Here is a 19,295-nt window from a genome sequence, read left to right as displayed (position 1 = left end):
GAAGTCCTGCCTGGTTTGTAGGTCCATCGCAAAAATTTAACCTTAGACTGTCTACTGTAGTTCTCACCCCATTCCTAAGAGGACTGTAAGGGGCGTGCATAAGCGCACCAGCGTGCCTACCGTCCCTGCCCTAATCTTTTCTTTTATTTGTATCCTTTACATGTATTTATAATTCTGTTTACACTTGTATCTGTCATAAAATACATGCTTGACAAAATAAATAAAGTAATAAACTAAATAAATCATTCGTTCAGACTCTTCCTGTCAATCAAGACCACCCTAAAAGTCACAAGGATCTTGTGGGGGAAGGGAATCCAATTTTTAAGAATCTAATCAGGCAGAAGGGAAGTATGTTGAAAATTCAGTCTCATTCACCTCTCAGTTTGCCCACACAAGCAAATTCCGGGGGATTCTTGGATTTGAAGTCTTTACATGTTCAACTTGCCAAGATTAAGAAATACTGGTGCACTCTGTCAATTTAAATTGTTTTTAGATTTTTTTTCCCTTGTCATCCAGTTGTTTTTATGAGAAGAGCAATCATATAAATTCCTGAAAAATAAAATACCAGCAAATAAAGAGCATTGTTACTTATTCAATTTGTATGTCATTTGTATGCCACCCGATTTTCAGTGATTTTTTTTTTATTTACATTTATATCCCGCCCTTCTCCGAAGACTCAGGGCGGCTTACAGTGTATAAGGCAATAGTCTCATTCTATTTGTATATTTACAAAGTCAACTTATTGCCCCCCCAACAATCTGAGTCCTCATTTTACCTACCTTATAAAGGATGGAAGGCTGTCAACCTCAGGCCGGGCTTGAACCTGCAGTAATTGCAGGCTACTATGTTCTAATAACAGGCTTCTTACCAGCCTGAGCTATTATGATAGTATTTTAACCACAGGATTATCTATTCACAGGAGAGATAATCAAGCCTTGGAAAAACTGTGAGGGTGAGGAACGGGTGCATTACCTATGAGGACAATTCTAGAAAAAAAATCCCCTTTTCTTTGCTACCCAAATGTCCCCTACTGAATAGGTTTTATTGTAGTCAGGTTGCAGCTTCTCTCTCAAAACCTCTACGGAGGCCAAATATATTCAGGAAGGTGCCACACAACCCAGAGCAGTAGTTAAATCCTTCATAAATTGTCACCTGTTGGCTGCCTGCGCATGTGCGGTGCGCGCCAAATGCATGCTGTGTGCAGATGCACAGTGCACACCAAACGCAGTTTGTGCGGAAAAAAGGAGGCTTAAGAAGATAAGTAGAACAGTGATGGGGGGGAACAGCTGTGCCGCATGATTTAGATTCACTAGAAAGCAGGATTTCTTGCTTTCTAGCGAATATAAATAATGCGGCACAGCTGATTGTTGGAAATACCGATTTGGACGAACTGGTAGGTGTTTTTTTTTTTTACTATCAGTTCGCCCGAACTGGTAGCTTTTATTACTAGCGGTTCTCCTGAACCGGTGCGAACTGCTAGCATTTCACTTGGCCCAGAGCAATGTCCCTTACAGATATCAACCCACTGATCTATTCGGTTATGCCCATCCCAGCTGACAATGACTACTAAGACTGCAGAAAAGGGTCATTTCTAATCTGCCTGCGATCCCAGGGCTCGAACGAAGAACTTCAATGCAGAACAAGTCCATTTTTAAAAACATTTTAATGTGTCCATATTTTTAAAAACCACCAAAATGCCCCTTTGTGTTCGACTCTCAATTGTCTGCTAATATCGTCCTTCTGAAACTGCATTGTTACCATCATTCGGAACACCAACCCTGGCCGTCTAGGATGTTCTTCAGAGATGGATTTTCGTGCGTTTATGAAACAGGGAAAAACTACAGAAACTTTTCCACGCACGGAGCATTTGTGTGATTGTATGAATCTGGGAAGTGGACCACCAAGTTGGATTTGGCATTCATGTGGCTTCTCATCTATTATGGGCCCTCTCATGTTTGACCAATGCAGCTTTTGACACAGTCAGAGAGTGTTTACGTGGCTTTTCTCTTCTCTGTATCCTGAGGGGTTTGGCTAGAATCCCCCTTTCCTGTCAAAAGCGTTTCCACGTTGACTGCATTTGTATGGCTTTTCTCCTACATGGGATTTCTTGTGTTTAATCAGAAACCGATGCTGCAATTTGAACATTTTATGACTTTGCTGCTGCGTGGATTCGCGTGGGCTTCACAAGCTTTGTCTTCCAAGGAAAATTCCCCACGCTCAGAGCAAGTGTAGTTTTCTCTTGCTGTGGGAGTGTGCTCTCTCCTGTTGAATAAAAGAGGGTTTGTTGTGAATTTTCTCACAGGGGTTTTTAATTCAGGTTATCCTTTTGGTTGCACATGTGGAGTATCTAGAACATGGATGGTTGGACGACATCTCTGGCTCCTCTTAATTCCGGCCTTTTTCACCCAAACTGAAAATTGGCTTCATTTATGTTTTGATCACCTTCATCAGACAGGAAAGCACTGGCTTTTCTTTCATGAGTGCCTTTGTGCTCCCACTGGATTTACTGGCTTTTCTATAATCTCGGGCCCCAGAAAAAATAATCTTTTGACTCATTCCAAATGCTTGCAAATGTCTTATTTCTTCAGATCTTCCCACTTTATCTTCCCATGAGGTCATCTTCTTGTCATATGTCATATTCTAAGAGAAACGGAAAAGCATTTATGTCTTATTGTTCCCAGCAATAAATTCCATTTCAAACAATTTCTGCTATGAATTCTAGTGTCGGAGGGTTTTCTCACAGGTCTAGTCTTCCCCCTCCCATTTGACCTAAGAAATCCCAAATTCAGGCATCCCCATTTGATGCCTTGCCAGCATTTATCCGAAGTCTCTGGTTTGGGAAGGCCCCATCACCAAGAAGTCTCTTCTAGGAGTAAGCCTGTTTTACTCAGAGCGTGTTCTTAATTGTCTTCTTAATTACCAGTAAATACAATGGATGGTCTCTCTTACCCATTAACGTTATGCAAACTATCATTACTGAGTCCATGAAATATTCCAAGCCAATCTTAGTCACATGACAGCTAAGCTCAGCCTTCCCTAGGCGGACATACTTTAGTTCCCAGAATCCTTCATTCCAGGGGTGAAATGTAAAATTTGTTACTAACGGTTCTGTGGGCGTGGCTTGGTGAGGGTAATGTGACTGGGTGGGTGTGGCCAACTTTTTATTTTTGTTTTACTTTTAAAAGCATTTTTTCTACAACCTCTTCGGTTGAAGAGGTTTTAAAAATTCTTTTAAAAGGCTCCTCTGACGATCAGACAACTCAGCTGGGATCGTCAGAGGAGCCTTTTAAAAGATTTTTTTCTACAATCTCTTTGGCCGAAGAGGTTTTAAAAGCCTCTGACGATCCCAAGCTGAGCCGCGCGATCATCAGAGGCTTTTTTTTTTTTTTTTACTTTTAAAAGCATTTTTTCGGCCGAAGAAAAAATGCTTTTAAAAGTAAAAAAAACAAACCTCTGATGATCGCGCGGCTCAGCTGGGCATGGGGGGGTGGGGCAGGGATTTTTGCTACTGGTTCTCTGAACCACCCGCCGCCATCGCTACCGGTCCGAACTGGGAGCATTTCACCCTGCCTTCATTCCTGATCAATCTGAGCAAAAGGCACACAAAAGGCACAATCTGTGCGAAAGGCAGACAAAGCAGTGGGCCAGAAGGTGGGAAATTCCCCTTTGTTATGACCAGGCAGAAATTGAATAGTCGTGTGGGGGAGTGGCTAAATTTAGATTCGTACCCTGACCAATATTTTAGACTTCCTGGCCTCTTCTGAATATAGGATTTGATCATCTGTGACATGACTTAAGTTACAGATCCAATCATGGCAAAAGCCTATCTAGTGTATATAGTCACTAATACTCAACGTTGATGGCTCATAGTCTATAAAATTTCAGGTGGTCCTCAATTTACGATCACAATTTTTGTTGTTGTTAAATGAGATGTTTGTTAAGTGAGTTTTGCCCCATTTTTACGATCTTTCCTGCCAGAGTTGTTAAGTGAATCACTGCAGTTGATAAGTTCGTAAGCCGGCTGTTAAGTGAACCTGGCTTCCCCGCTGACGTTGCTTGTGAGAAGGTGTTGTGTCTTGCCCGCTCTCACAGCAGCCGGGGCCTTCTTATCTGCTCCCGAACACGGAGGAATGTATGCCTCCCGGCCCCAGTCCTGGCTCCATGCCCAGACAAGCTGCAGAGGAGGGAGCATCCCCCGGCCCCAGCCCTGGCTCCATGCCCAGGCAAACGGAGCAGCTAGACCCCTCCCCCTCCTCCACAGCATGTGAGCCTGAGGAAAGTTTATTTCCAACAGCTGCTGATTGGAGTGACCCTCGCATCAGAAGACTGGATAGGCGGAGGCAACAGAAGGAAGGGAGGGGCAGGCCTTAATGAGTGCTGAGTCATGGAGCCACACCCCATGGCCTATATAAAGGATCTGCTTTCTGGAAGTCTCTGAGTCAGGCAAAGTCGAACTTATCTTGCTGAAGTCACTTTCTGGTCTCCTGCCTGCTCTGAGGACTTTGCTAGGACTTTGGGCAGAGCTGCAGAGGCAAGCCTGATTCGGATTTCCCTGACCCGGCCGTCAGCGGAGGAGTGGGACACGACAGAAGGTCACAAAAGGGGATCAGATGACCTTGGGACTCAGCAAGGGTCATAAATAGGAATCCGTTGCCAAGCATCTGAATTTTGATCATAATTATCATGGGAATGCTGCAAAGGTCGTAACTGTGAAAAACGGTCATAAGTCACTTTTTTTAGTGCCGTTGTAGCTTCGAATGGTCACTAAAGGAACCATTGTAAATTGAGGACTACCTGTATTGTTTCACCTGACAGACATTAGGAACATGGGGGTAGCTAGTCCAATATTACATGCTCAGAGCCATGGTGTCTTAGATTCTTGTTCGCTTAGCTGGCCTCCTCCACCAGGTGACAGGCAAAGACTCCAGTGCATTAACCCCCCCTTGAAGTTAAGTAACACAGCCTGAGGGTGTCACCATACATCTGCTCAAGCCAGGATTCTGAACCTCATTAAGTAAGTCTACCAGTGGTGGGATTCAATTTTTTTTACTACAGGTTCTGTGGGCCCGGCTTGGTGGGCGTGGCTTGGCTTGGCTTGCTGGGCCTGGCTTAGTGGGCCTGGCTTGGTGGGCATGGCAGGGGAAGGATACTGTAAAATCTCCATTCCGACCACATTCCAGGCGAAGGTTATTGTAAAATTCCCATTTCCTCCCGATCAGCTGGGATTTGGGAGGCAGAGAATAGATGGGGGGTGGGGCCAGTCAGAGGTAGTATTTACTGGTTCTCCGAACTACTCAAAATTTCCGCTACCGGTTCTCCAGAACTGGTCAGACCCTGCTGAATACTGAAGTCTACCTCATCCTGGTTTGACTCGTATGGTATTCCATCACATATATTTTGGCTAGTAAAACCCCCCAGTGATTTAAGAGAAAACTTTTTTGCTTAAAGGTCATAACTGCTTAAGGGTCATAATTGGTAGGATTCCAGAGGCCATTCTTTGCTTGAATATGTCATGTGGGGGAATTCACAATGCTGTTTGGAAGAGTTAGTAGTAAAAAAGAGCCGCAGTGGTTAGAATGCAGCGCTGCTGGCTACTCCTGCTAACTGACGGCTGCAGTTCGAATCTCACCAGGCTCAAGGTTGACTCGGCCTTCCATTCTTTCAAGGTGGGTAAAATGAGGACCCAGATTGTTGGGAATATGCTGACTGTAAACCACTTAGAGGGGGCTGTAAAGCACTGTCAAGCGGTATATAAGTCTAAGCGCTAGTGCTATTGCTCAACTGGGGCAGGTTTTTAGGTTTTCCAGCAGGTCTTTTCCTATCCACTGCAACCTAACCTTTTCAACCAACAATTTTAGGAATCAAAAATTCTGCAGTGGAAACTGAGACCGTCTCTTTCCTCAGCTTGCTGGACCATCAGATGTCAAGGACCACCCAACCAACTAGTTAAGCAAGATGCTGACACTTCCCTGGCTTCCAAAAGGGAAGCAAAGGATCCTATTGGCTCAAAGCACCCCAGAAATGTTTGCAATGATCCACGCTTTGCATCCTTACCTGGTGAATTGGCCTCTCCATCAATCTCTTCCTTTATGTCCAGGGGAATCTTTACTTTCCGTATCTCAAAAGTCTCTTCTTCCAATTTGGGAGATTTTAGTATTGTATCCTTTGGGACTCCTGGGAAAATTAAAAAAAAAAGGAAAGTAGATTCAATTTTAAGAATTCCTGTACCAGGCATGGTCTCATTCCCTCAGTGATTCGTAGTGCTCAAAATGTGTTGGGGGAGATGGAGAGATTCTCGACATTTAATGCACAAAATTTACTTTTTTGAGCCAATTCTGAAGTCTGAATTGCCAAATCAAATCTCATGCTCCGTCAGACTCAGAGTAGGTGCAATTTGCCTGTCCCTAATTAAAATATTTTTCTTCCTCCACACATTAAATAAATATAGAAGTAGCTTCAGGCAGCCCTATCCAAATGGTTGGCAATTCCAGATTCTATGGGGCTACAATTTTGAACTAAGAGGTGGATGGGGCCCCAAAGTAGACAAAAAAATAATGGGCTGCAACTCTAAAGCACAGTGATGGGAGACTCTTTCCTACTAAAACATCTCTAGGATAGAATAGAGCTGGATGGGACCTTGGAGGTCTTCTAGTCCAGCCCCCTGCTCAAGCAGGAGACCCTATACCACTTCAAACAAGTGACTGTCCAGTCTCTTCTTAAAAACCTTCAGTGATGAAGCACCCACAACTTCTGAAGGCAAAGCTGTTCCATTTTGTTGATTGTTCCCTGCTAGGAAGTTGCTCTTTAATTCCAGGTTGCTTCTCTCCTTGATGAGTTTCCATCCATTGTTTCTTGTCGTGACCTCTGGTATTTTGGAAAATAAATTGACCCCCTCCCCTTTATGGCAGCCTCTCAAATACTGGAATATTGTCCTGGCTTTAGGACTCACAAGGCGCAAATCCTGAACAGCTGCCTCATATAAAACCTTTGTGGTTTACTGAATATTCCCACTCCACATTCTCTTCCAGGGACCACGTCATTAAGCAAAATGGTCACTGGGTGAGAATCATAGTAGCTTAGGCATGCCAGTTACTGGGCAATTTCTAAAATTTGATACAGAAATAAAATAAATTTTGTGCATTCTGCTTCCAAGATCTCTTTCATGCTAACGTATCTTTGAGATTAAAATACGGGTAGTCCTCAGTTTACAACCAAAATGGAGCCCAGAATTTCTGTTGTTAAATGAGACATCCATTAAGGAGTTTTACGAACCCCATTTTACGAACTTTCTTGCCACAGTTGTTAAGTGAATCCCTGCAGTTAAGTTAGTAACCCGGTTGTTAAGTGAACCTGGCTTCCCCATTAATTTTGCTTGTCAGAAGGTTGCAAAGGGGGATCACATGACCTTGGGTCACTGCAACGGTCATAAATATGAATCAGCTGACAAGTTTGATCATATAATCATGAAACGGTCGTAACTGCGAAAAACGGTCATGTCCCTTTTTTCAATGCCATTGTGACTTCGAATGGTCACTAAACAAACTGTTCGTAAATTGAGGACTACCTGTACACTACAATAATTTATTACCTTTTTAAATCTTTGATTATCATTCTGTTTAAAATGCAGGAATATTTTTAAAGCTTTTGTTTCATTCTATGTGCAGATTTGCAAATGATCTAACTCAGGGGTCTCCAACCTTGGAAACTTTAAGGCTTGTGGACTTCAACTCCCAGAATTCTGGGAGTTGAAGTCCAGAAGTCTTAAAGTTGCCAAGATTGGAGTTAAAGTTGGAGTTAAAGTTGCTCAAAATTCCAGGTGTCGCAGTGTTCGTGCAGTCAGGAGATCGTAATCTGCACAGATTATGACGATCCAGGGAGCAGCCGTCATGTGAATGCCATGTACCACTTTAGCCGAGGGCTTCCTGCCAGCAAAGCCCGTCAGGAAGTTGGCAGGAAATTTCACAAGTCCTTCCTGTAAGCTGCTCCCGCCAATTTTCTTCTGAGGAACCCCGCTACAGCTAGTCCTCGACTTACAACAGTTCATTTAGTGACTGTTCAAAGTTACAATGACACTGAAAAAAGGGACCTAGGGCCATTTTTCATGCGTCGCAGCATTCCCCGTGATCAAAATTCAGACCCATACAGGTAGTCCTCGATTTATGACCACAATCGAGCCCAAAATTTCTGTTGTTAAGTGAGACGTTTGTTAAGTGAGATTTGCCCCATTTTACGACCCTTCTTCCCTCGGTTGTTAAGTGAATCACTGCCATGGATTATGTTAGTAACCTGGTTGTTGTGAACTGTTGTGACTTTGCTTGTCAGAAGGTCGCAAAAGAGGATCACATGACCCTGAACAAATCAGATTTTACAGTTACAGTACCTGCATACATAAAATTGGATATAAATCCTTGAAAACATTCGTAGTTTTCTGTGTTTTCAGGAAGAGCGAATCGGCTGGCATAGCTGGTTGATGGCTGTGGATCCTCTGGGCGTTGTATTCCTGTAGACGGGAAGGGCAAAAGGAGGGGAAGTGGAGCTGGAGAAGGAGTAACTTCCTTCCGGCAGTCCTTCTGTTTGGTTTCTTTATCATTCCTTTCTTTCTTTTTTCCTTCATATATTTCACGGTAACATTTTAAGATTTCACTCATTTCCCAATGTACCTTACTAAAACGTTCTACGTCTGGATCCATACGTTTCAATTCCGATAAAACTTTGTTAACACTCGAAAAAACACCAGCCAATCTTTTCAGACTGAATGTTTTGGGCTCAATTTCGACAACTTTTTCTTTTTCTTTTTCTACTTTTTCTTTTTCTTTCTCTACTTTTTCTTTTTCTTTCTCTACCTCTTCTTCCACCACCTTTTGGGCTTCCAGTTCTTCTTTCAGTTCAATTAACTCTTCGTTCGAAAGCTCTCCCTCTGCATAAGCAATCCATTTTTTTACCTCTTTAGCATCGACCTCTAAATCAAGGAATTTCGCGAGTGTCAAAATTTTCTTATTTATTTCATCCACAGTTTGGTTTTGGTCAAATCCTACCGAATTATTGACAAGGAGAGGAAAACATTTCAAGTACTTTCTCCAAAACCCTTGCATGCATTTCACACTAACGTCCTGCCAGGCTGCTACGATGTTTTCGATACAATGCAGAATATTGTAGCTTTTCCAAAACTCAGTCAGCGTTAGCCTTTCGTGGTCCACTGTGGCAAAGGCTTTGGCAAACACCGCGTGCAAATAGTAGGCCTTGAATGCTGAGATAGCTCCCTGGCCCACCGGCTGTACGAGAGTGGTGGTATTTTGGGGTAGATAAACTACCTTTATATTAGGATGGAGACTGTCAAGATGGAGGGGGTGTCCAGGTGCTTTGTCAAGGAGCAGCAGAATTTTAAACGTTATTCCCTCTTGCCAACAATATTCCTTTACTTGGGGTATGAAACAATTCGTAAACCAATCCTCAAAGAGGACGTGTGTCATCCAGGCCTTACAATCAAAACGGTAATGAACGGGCAGCGTGTCCTTGTTTATGTTTTGGAACATACAGGCATGATCTGATTTGAGGATCAGGAACGGCGTCAGCTTGAATCCGGCGACGTTTCCACCCAATAGCAAGGTTACTCTGTCCTTAAATGCTTTGCACCCCGGTATTGCTTGGGCTTCTCGGTGTATGTAGGTCCTCTCCGGCATTCTTTTCCAATACAACCCAGTCTCGTCCACTCTGAATATCTGTTCAGCGAAATAGTTCCCTTCTGCTACGACGTTATCCAGTTCATCCGGAAAGTGTTTGCCAGCTTCTTTGTCAGCTTTACCTAATCTGTGTGTTTTCTGGTAATGAAATCTTAGCTGGAATCGCATAAACCAGCCACGGCTGGCCGTGAATGTTTCGGTGCATTCGTCACCTGCCCGTTCTTTCAGCGTCGAGAAAATGCTGCGCGCCTTATTCTGAATGAGGAAAAGGCTCACCGGAAGCCTCTTCTGTATCTGATCTTCGATCCAGAGGATGAGGAGTTTCTCCATTTCGTGGACGAGGTGTTTTTGCTTCCTTATGATGCTCGTGGTCATTCCCGATGATCCTTTTGTGGCCTCTTTGATCCGTTCCTTGTCCTTCAAAATGGCGGAGATGGTGGAGTGGGCCAGGCCTTCCTCTTGAGCTATATTAGTCACTTTCTTCCCGGCCTCGTAGGCTTTGATGATCTTCATCTTCAAATTGAGGCTGATGACTTTCCTTTGCTTCTTTTTACTTCCTTCGGTTGTACTGGAGCTCTTTCTCTTTGAAGACATCTTGGTATGGGATAGAAACGCACAGAAACAATTAAATAAACAAAGTAACATCAGGTTAATATACGTAATAACAAACATGTGATTTATCATGGTTTTTTAGAATGATTTTTAATAGGTATTAGCCAAATTGAATTAGATTTTTATATTGTCTTTTAATTGTTTGTAATTATTGTTTTTATGTTGGCTGTATTGTTTTTATGTTGGCTGTAAACCGCCCTGAGTCCTTCGGGAGAAGGGCGGTATAGAAATTTAATAAATACTAACATTAATACTAATACTAATTAAGTGACAGGTGCCTCAAAAGGCCTCAATAGATTCATCGTTTGCAAAATGAATTTTCAGATGCAGAAATTTGATCCCATAAAGTTATGTTTTTATACTGCTTATTATTGATGCGTTTGCAAATAGTTCCTCGCCTAGCTAGCTGCCAGATGAAGAGCCAGTATATTGTGGCCTATGAAACTGGAGTTAGTTGTGAGAAGTCAGTCAAAGGAGGACCCCTCGCAAATAGAACAGTAATAAACAAAAACTAATAATTTTACCACCGATATATGCAAGTTTCTGTGCCTGACAACGTACATCGGAGTGAGAGTAATGCTGGCATTGCTGCACGAGAAAAGTTTATCCGAATGAAACAGCAGCTACCAGAGATTTTGCAGCATCTTTTGATCACATGTTTGTTTAGTAACCATTTCGCTTCCTATTTAAGAGAGCGATTGCAGTTACTGAACAGGAAAGGATGTTTGCGTAACTTATTAAACCCAATCATTTGAAGCATATTATGGCTGAATGTGACGACTTTCTTTGTGGAAGTTGCCAGACAAAGGTGGGGTTCCTACAACATGCGAGGAGGAGGAGTAGGAGGAGGAGGAGAAAAAGAAGAAGGGAAGGAGGAGGAGGAGGAGGAGAAGAAGAGGAAGAAGAAGAAGGGGGGAGGAGGAGGAGAAGAGGAGGAGAAGGAGGAGGAGAAGAAGAAAAAGAAGAAGAGGAAGACGAAGAAGAAGGGGAGGAGGAGGAGGAGGAGGAAGAGAAGGAAAAGGAGGAGAAGGAGGAGGAGGAGGAGAAGGTCAAAAATGTTTCTAGCAATCCATCAATGAAATGACAGAAGTAACAGAATTGCAGAGTTGGAAGGGACCTTGGATATCTTCTAGTTCAAGCCCCTGCTCAAGCAAGAAACCCTATACTATTTCAGACAAATTGTTATCCAATCTCTTCTTAAAAACCTCCCACGTTAGAGCATCCACGACCTCTGGAAGCAGTGAATTAGTCAACACCTGACAAACTGAAGCTCTGGGTGCAGATATGGGAAATATAACAAAAACACAGCTTGGCTAAAGGAGATGGATGAGGCGGATAAAACTAAAAAAAGAAGCTGAAATGAAAGAATTTTTAATAACAGCAGTAATGGTGGAGAAAAGCCAAGGAAGACCAAGAATTGGTCAGTACCAGATGAAGATGAACTGCATGGGTTTTTTGTTTAAACATGTGACTGGCCTATACCCATTCATTGTTAAACAATTTAGCAACAAACTGCAAAACAGTAATTTGAAGATTGGTAAATATCTGGAATATTAAATATTATATTATATCAGGGGTGTCCAAACTTGGTCCCTTTAAGACTTTTGGACTTCAACTCCCAGAGTTCCTCAGCCAGCTTTGCTGGCTGAGGGACTCTGGGAGTTGAAGTCCAAAAGTCTTAAAGGGACCAAGTTTGGACACCCCTGTATTATATTATATTATATTATTATTATATTATATTATTATTATATTATTATAATATTAAATATTAAATATTGGACTGCAAGGCGAACAAACAAGTCAGTTCTAGAGGAGATCAACCCTGACTGCTCTTTAGAAGGCCAGATCCTGAAGATGAAACTGAAATACTTTGGCCACCTAATGAGAAAGAAGAACTCGCTGGAGAAGAGCCTAATGCTGGGAAAGATTGAGGGTAAAAGAAGAAGGGGATGACAGAGAACAAGGTGGCTCGATGGAGTCACTGAGTTTAAATGGACTCCAGAGGATGGTAGAGGACAGGAAGGCCTGGAGGAATGTTGTCCATGGGGTCGCGATGGGTCGGACACGACTTTGCAACTAACACCAACAAAAAATATCTGATAAGGTAAAGGTAAATGTTCCCCTTGCATATACGTGCTAGTTGTTCCCAACTCTAGGGGGTGGTGCTCATCTCCATTTCAAAGCTGAAGAGCCAGCGCTATCCAAATACATCATTTGGCCAGCATGACTCAGGAACGCTTTTACTTTCCCACCAAAGGTGGTCCCTATTTTTCTACTTGCATTTATTATGTGCTTTCGAACTGCTAGGTTGGCAGAAGCTGGGACAAGTCACGGGAGGTCACCCTGTTACCTGGCACTAGGGATTCGAATCGTTGAACTGCCGACCTAATACTAAAAGACCCAATAAAAAGGGCAGCACCAGGCAGCTACAGGTCAATTATCTGTTTACCAAGTACTGTCAAAATTGCTAACTGGTACGATGGCTGATGCAGTCCACAGCTTCTAGTTGAAAACGAACTCTTTCCATCTGAGCAGAAAGGAAGCTGCTCAAACAGCAAAGGAACAAAACGTCAGATCCTAATTGACAAGACGATTCTGGAAAACTGCAAAAGAAGGAGGATCAACTTGAATGTTGATGGATTGATTACAAGGAGGCATTTGACTCCTGCCACGTGATTGGATAGTCAAGTGCCTAGAAATAACAGGAGTCCGTACAAACGTCAGAAGCTGTTGTGCAAAGATCAATGGCACAACGGAAGACACATTTTCTGGTAGTGGTGATAAACTGGGACAGGTTAATATCAAGAGAGGAATCTTTCAAGGAGATTTACTATCACCCTTGGTTTCTCCTTTCAATGCAGTGTTTCTCTCTTTCAGTGAAGTGTTTCTCATTGCATTGATTCCTCTGTCAAGAATACTCTGAACAACAATACTGAACAACAAGAATACTGAATAAGTCAGGCCATGCCTATCAAACATCAAAAATATCTGTTAGTCTATCCCAACAAGAGTCTAGATCAGTGGTTCCCAACCTTTTCTTGTTTGAGGCACAACCTTTTCTTGTTTGAGGCACCCTTGGAAAGCCTTTCAAAAGTTCCCGGCACCCTTATAAGGAAATAGATATTTAAAATCTCCGTAGCTCAAAAGTTCCCGGCACCCTCAAAAGATCTCACTGAAGGCTTACTGATTACCGGAGAGATCAAACTCACTTATAAGAAAGACCAAATGAAGAAGGGAAAAGAGGCCGGTACATCAAAAATTAGCAAAGCAAATAACAGGAAGATCTGATAATGGTTAAGATATGGAAAGTTGAACAAAGAAACAGAGGGGCCAATTCTGGCATCACAAGACCAAACCTTAAGAACAAATGCATGGAAAACCAAAACTAAGAAAACAGCAACAGGAAAGCAAAACTGAAGAAACCGTGGACTACCTAGTTAGCTGCTACAAGAAAACAGCATTGACTTCAAACAACACATTGACAAAGTAGCAAGTAGTAATAGGTGCTATGGGTGCAATGCCAAGACAACTGGAGCACCATTTAAACACCATTAGCACTGACGAAATTCCCATCGGTCAATTGTAGTAGGCAACTTTACTTGGAACAGTTTATATCCTGCCATAGTACCTGCAATACCCAGGTCCTTGGAAGGTCTGGACAGGTGGACAAAAATGCCCGATCCAGTTTGGGAACCACTGGTCTAGATGATGAAGATCGCTACAAATAGCAATAGCAATTAAGACTTATATACCGCTTTACAGTGCGTTTACAGCCGTTCTAAGCGGTTTACAGAGTCAACATCTTGCCCCCAACAATCTGGGTCCTCATTTTACCCACCTCGGAAGGATGGAAGGATGAGTCAACCTTGAACCTGGTATCCAAATACCTGGATATCCTTCAAGCTCACAACATCCAACACAATGAAGTCAAGCAAAAGATTAGAAATGGACACATTCCTAAAGTGAAGAAGCACCATCAAAGCAATTAACACCTGGGTAATTCCAGTCATTAGATACACAGCTGGAATACTGGACTGGATTCAAGCTGGATAGGAAGATCAGAAAAATAAGGACAATGAATCATGACCTTCATCTACACAGCAATGTTGACATTATCAAGGAACTTAGGTGGCCATGGAATGTTGCAAGTAGACCAGACACTTGAAGAAGAAAGGGCATTGGAAGAATACCTGAAGGACACTGAAGAAGATCTACTGAATCCAACAAACCCTGAAGGCTTACTGATTACCGGAGAGATCAAACTCACTTATAAGAAAGACCAAATGAAGAAGGGAAAAGAGGCCGGTACATCAAAAATTAGCAAAGCAAATAACAGGAAGATCTGATAATGGTTAAGATATGGAAAGTTGAACAAAGAAACAGAGGGGCCAATTCTGGCATCACAAGACCAAACCTTAAGAACAAATGCATGGAAAACCAAAACTAAGAAAACAGCAACAGGAAAGCAAAACTGAAGAAACCGTGGACTACCTAGTTAGCTGCTACAAGAAAACAGCATTGACTTCAAACAACACATTGACAAAGTAGCAAGTAGTAATAGGTGCTATGGGTGCAATGCCAAGACAACTGGAGCACCATTTAAACACCATTAGCACTGACGAAATTCCCATCGGTCAATTGTAGTAGGCAACTTTACTTGGAACAGTTTATATCCTGCCATAGTACCTGCAATACCCAGGTCCTTGGAAGGTCTGGACAGGTGGACAAAAATGCCCGATCCAGTTTAAACAGCTGGCTGATTGTGTGATCAATCACATACTAATTTATTAAACTTATAAGCCACCTGAGTCCCAGTGATTCAGGACGGTTATGGTAATCAAGAGTTCCCAAACTGGAATTCTTAACACTCTAGCCTTCGCCAAATTGCAGGGGCCGTAATAGCTCAGGCTGTTAGAAGCCTGTTATTAGAACACAGCAGCCTGCAATTACTGCAGGTTCAAGCCCGGCCCGAGGTTGACTCAGCCTTCCATCTTTTATAAGGTAGGTAAAATGAGGACCCAGATTGTTGGGGGGGCAATAAGTTGACTTTGTAAATATACAAATAGAATGAGACTATTGCCTTATACACTGTAAGCCGCCCTGAGTCTTCGGAGAAGGGCGGGATATAAATGTAAATAAAATAAAAAAATTGGCACATTTTAATTTAGTGCAGGGTGAGGAAAATGAGAACATCTGGAAAGCACAGGTTGGGGAATATGCTAAGAGAGAGGAAAGCTTTTAGTTAAAGGCTTCTGCAGGAAAGTCTTTATCTGAAGCAATTGACAAATGGCTATAACCACCCTCCTATCCTTCCCCAAGAGCCTGAATTGGCCTGGGGAGATGGCTACTAGATTGACAGCAAACCCCACTCTCTTCTTCCGCATTCCCTGCTTCCCCTTGTCCATCTTTTAATCTCATATTACTGTATTTTCATGGTTTCTTTCGTTGTTTGTTTTATTGTTTTGTTATTTTCCTACTGTTATCTTTACACTTCATCTTTCTGTTTTTACTATTGTAAGCCACCTAGAGTAGCAAGTGAGACAACTAATAAATTTAACAAATCAATAGGTCATCCAAAACAGTTTTTATAGCAAAGGTAAAGTTGCATTTCTTTCTTTTTTGTTCTCAGGCAATACTACCAAACGGGAACATCTGAAAACCTCACCCATCCTCCTTTATCATCCTATGGATCCATTCCAAAATCATCTGCTACATAATATTCTCCTTTGGGCAACTGTCCGATTCCCATAAGACGAATAGAATCCCCCACAATCTCCTTAAAAAAAACAACCAATCCCAGTATTTTATGCTCTGAGACTATTATCCTAATCACCTTGTTTTCATACAGGCTCTTGCAACCAAAACTGACACACAGACTCTGAACTCTGCTACTTCAGATGGCTAGAGAAACATTTCACAGGTTAGTAATGGCTTTTCGCAACCCCCACATATTTCCCACCCACCCGTCCCACCTTTCCCTCTTTTTCAGCCTTTGGGGATTGGATACCTCCTGGTGCTGCTCAGCATCCTGAGGACCGAACTGCCTGAGCTGCAGGGGCCACTGGCTCCCGAGGTCAACTTCCTTCAAAGTCTCTTTCACCTTCACCTTCATGCAGAAATCCAGCTTTTCCCTGCCCGTCCAAGCTTTTGCACTGATGTTCGGGTCTCTTTGGAGCACGGATTCGCCTCTGGACCACCCAGAAATCTCTTGCTGCGGATTCTCCTTGTCTCTCCCCGTGGAGGCCTGCGATTCTGTGGCATTTTCCTCCAAGGGAGGCAGAGTTGCGGGAAGCACTGCCACACTTTTCAGGAACTTCTGCAAATGAAAGTCCCAGCATTGGTGGATTTCCTCCTGGGACTGCAGATTAATATAGGATGGGCCATTGCTGGTCAAGCAGTCCCCCGTGGTCCTGACCTGAACAATGAGGGGGTCTCTTGCCTCATTCTCAGTTCCTGCTTCTTTGGGTACCCCAACCCTCTGTTCCGCCATCGTTGCTCCTTCCTGCAGATCCAGGAGAGAAAAGGAAAGGAAGAAGGAAATATTAATGAGGGCCACACAATGTGCCAGGAATAAAAGGATCTTCTTCTATGTCTCTAACGTTCATCACTTCCTTTAAAACTTGCAAAATATTCTCTCATTAGAATACACATTCCTTGCTGGTATGTATAAATAAATAACCTGGAGCCTGGGCTCAGTTGAAGCCACGGAGGTCTGTGCTTCAATTATCCCAGTCCTCCTCTAATGTCATTTGGCTTTTCTTTTTCCCCCACAGTCCTCAGGCCTCCCTTGCTCCCTTGATATCCTCTGAGCCTAAAATAAATTCCTTTTTGCTTTCTCTGGGAAAAACGGGCCTTTCAAAGGGGTATAAAAACCCCTTTCTTTGCTTAGCAGTTTTAGCTTAATGCCTGGCTATCCCATCCTAGTCTCATTTAGCTGCACAGGAACGGCCCAGTTAAATTATTTCATGCTGAGAAAGATATACTGTGGCTACGGAAGGAGTCCTTGCTTAGCAACCACAGTTCAGCCTGGAAACTCAGTTGCTAAGCATCCGGGGCCACTAAGCAGAGGAGAAAAAAAAACACACCCAACCACATGACTTTGACAGAGTTATGATGTCACTTCCTTTCAATTGTTAAAGAGAAAAGTGGCAGGTTGCTAAGCACAAGATCACAATTTGACTGCCAGTTTGTTGCCGGCTAGTTTGAGAAGACCGAAGGGGCCATTATGTGATTATGGGATGATGCCGTGATTAAAATCTTCTAAATGGGAGGATTAGGGACAAAAATGCAAGACCGTCACAAAACTGGTTTTCTTTTCCCATAGTCATAACTTTGAATGGGGGCTGCCCCAGGCATTATCCCCCGCCCACCTCATTACCACCATCACCCAGACCTTCAATTGGTCCTGACTTTCTTTGGGCATTTAGGAAATTCCTGAAGCCTTTGGTCTTCCACCCTTCCTGGAGGTCGGGCATTGATGGGGGCTGTATTGCAGATTATGCAGCCCAGTTTGATTTTTTTTTTTTGGGTGTTGTTTTTAAAATGATTGTGGATGGATGGAACGGAGGAAGGGCTGCAAATCGAATATATTTAATTGCAAATATGTGCCCAAGGGAACGCTGCAAAGATGGTATACAACGACAAAGAGGGATGATTTTTTTTCCCCTCCCCCAGAACGGTCACTGCACGAGGCAGTCGGTAAAGGAGGCATGTCATCCTCCAACTCTGCCCAAGAGTCAGGCACCTAAATCAAAACATCTGGCAAATCGATATATATTTGACAGGGATTGAAGGATTGTTTTAATCAATGGGGGGTGGGGGTGGGGGGAAGGGACACCTCTAGGACAACAAAGGTCCCCGTGGCTTGTCTCAGCCAACCAACCAACAACACAGAGCTGCTGCTGCTGCTGCTACTGCCAATCCGGTATCCCCCCCCCCTTCCCCACTTTGCCCCGAATGCAGCTCCCCAAACTGGAATGGTGAAAAGGGACAAGACAAGACAATCGCCAGAAAAAAAAGAACTGCTTCATTTCAAAAGCCACAACCGGATCAAAGCAACCAGGCAGACGGGAAAAGAACCCCAAGATCTCAGATCCAGCAGGGATTTTTTCCCCCTCGCCGCCCCCGCCCCCCCTCCCTGAAAATAAGTGCAAAAATGCCTCTTGAACTGCACCTTGCAAGGCAAAGCCTCTGGGCAGCCATGCACGTGTGTGTGTGTGTGTGTTGGGGGGGGTAGACAAAACAAAACGTGATTCCTCCCCCCCACTTCCCGGCTGCTCCAGCGTCTCCCGAATCCGGAGGGGGCCCTACCTTCTTCCCCGGGAATCCCCGAGCCCGCCTGCTTTTCCTTCCTTGCAAGCAGCTACTCTCTGCCGCGGGAAGAGCGGCCCCTTCTCCTCGCGGCCTGCGCTCCTCCTCGCCCGGATCTGCCGGCCACACGCCTCCCTCCCTTTCCCGACGGGGCTGCAGCCTCACCGCCCATCTCCGGACGGGAGGGGAGAGAGGCCTGGGCTTCTCTTGGAGGCGGAGCTCAGGTTGCCTTTGCACAGGTTGAACTGGGGATCATCCGCCGTTTGCTAGCCACAGAGAGACGGCTGGCTCCTGAAGGGGCCTATTTTACCTACCTGACATCCTGCCTCTTTAAGGATCTCATCATCAATCATCAATCATCATCATTATCATTGTCTAGCCAATGCATGATGGCATCCGGCACTCTCAATTCCTGGCAAATAGATGGGGAAGAAATGGAGGTATTTTTATTTATTTAATTTATTTATTTGTCAAGTGGATAATATATATATATATAAGTATAAGCATGAATCAGTGGCAGATTTTATTTTCCTGGGCTCCAAGATGACCGCAGATGGGGACTGCAGCCAAGAAATTAAAAGACGCTTGCTCCTGGGGAGGAAAGCTATGGCAAATCTAGACAGCATACTAAAAAGCAGAGACATCACCCTGCCAACAAAAGTGTGTATAGTCAAGGCTATGGTTTTCCCAGTT

At 43.5% G+C, this 19,295-nt stretch overlaps 1 protein-coding gene across 5 annotated transcripts; it reads right to left on the bottom strand.

Annotated features, from left to right (window-relative positions):
- Positions 1-1,644: 1,644 nt before the first annotated feature.
- LOC131193465 (tigger transposable element-derived protein 1-like) lies at positions 1,645-18,751 on the bottom strand. Of its 5 annotated transcripts, none has more exons than XM_058173635.1 (6): positions 18,603-18,750; positions 16,708-16,794; positions 16,300-16,608; positions 8,381-10,274; positions 6,055-6,174; positions 1,645-2,640 (listed from the first exon to the last, which is right to left on the bottom strand). In XM_058173635.1, the coding sequence occupies exons 2-6, from the start codon at positions 16,780-16,782 to the stop codon at positions 2,627-2,629; spliced, it is 2,412 nt and encodes an 803-aa protein (XP_058029618.1). In that variant the 5' UTR covers positions 16,783-16,794; positions 18,603-18,750; the 3' UTR covers positions 1,645-2,626. The 5 variants fall into 5 exon arrangements, with proteins under 5 accessions (XP_058029618.1, XP_058029619.1, XP_058029622.1 ...); XM_058173636.1 differs by lacking the exon at positions 18,603-18,750 and adding an exon at positions 16,972-17,338; XM_058173639.1 differs by having other exon boundaries at positions 16,399-16,794; positions 18,603-18,751.
- Positions 18,752-19,295: the final 544 nt, after the last annotated feature.

This window comes from Ahaetulla prasina, chromosome 2 (genome assembly GCF_028640845.1).
Source record: "Ahaetulla prasina isolate Xishuangbanna chromosome 2, ASM2864084v1, whole genome shotgun sequence".
Classification (NCBI taxonomy): Eukaryota; Metazoa; Chordata; class Lepidosauria; order Squamata; family Colubridae; genus Ahaetulla; species Ahaetulla prasina.
This window is presented reverse-complemented; position numbering and strand designations above follow the sequence as displayed.

What these genes read in the sequence shown, in the direction of transcription:
- LOC131193465 (XM_058173633.1), bottom strand. Translation starts at nt 16,782, where the DNA reads ATGGCGGAACAGAGGGTTGGGGTACCCAAAGAAGCAGGAACTGAGAAT. An exon ending in ATGCTGAGCAGCACCAGGAG is followed by an intron (nt 10,275 to 16,299) that starts GTATCCAATCCC and finishes TCCCATACCAAG; the next exon opens with ATGTCTTCAAAGAGAAAGAG. An exon ending in ATCCAATTTTATGTATGCAG is followed by an intron (nt 6,175 to 8,380) that starts GTACTGTAACTG and finishes TAATTTTCCCAG; the next exon opens with GAGTCCCAAAGGATACAATA.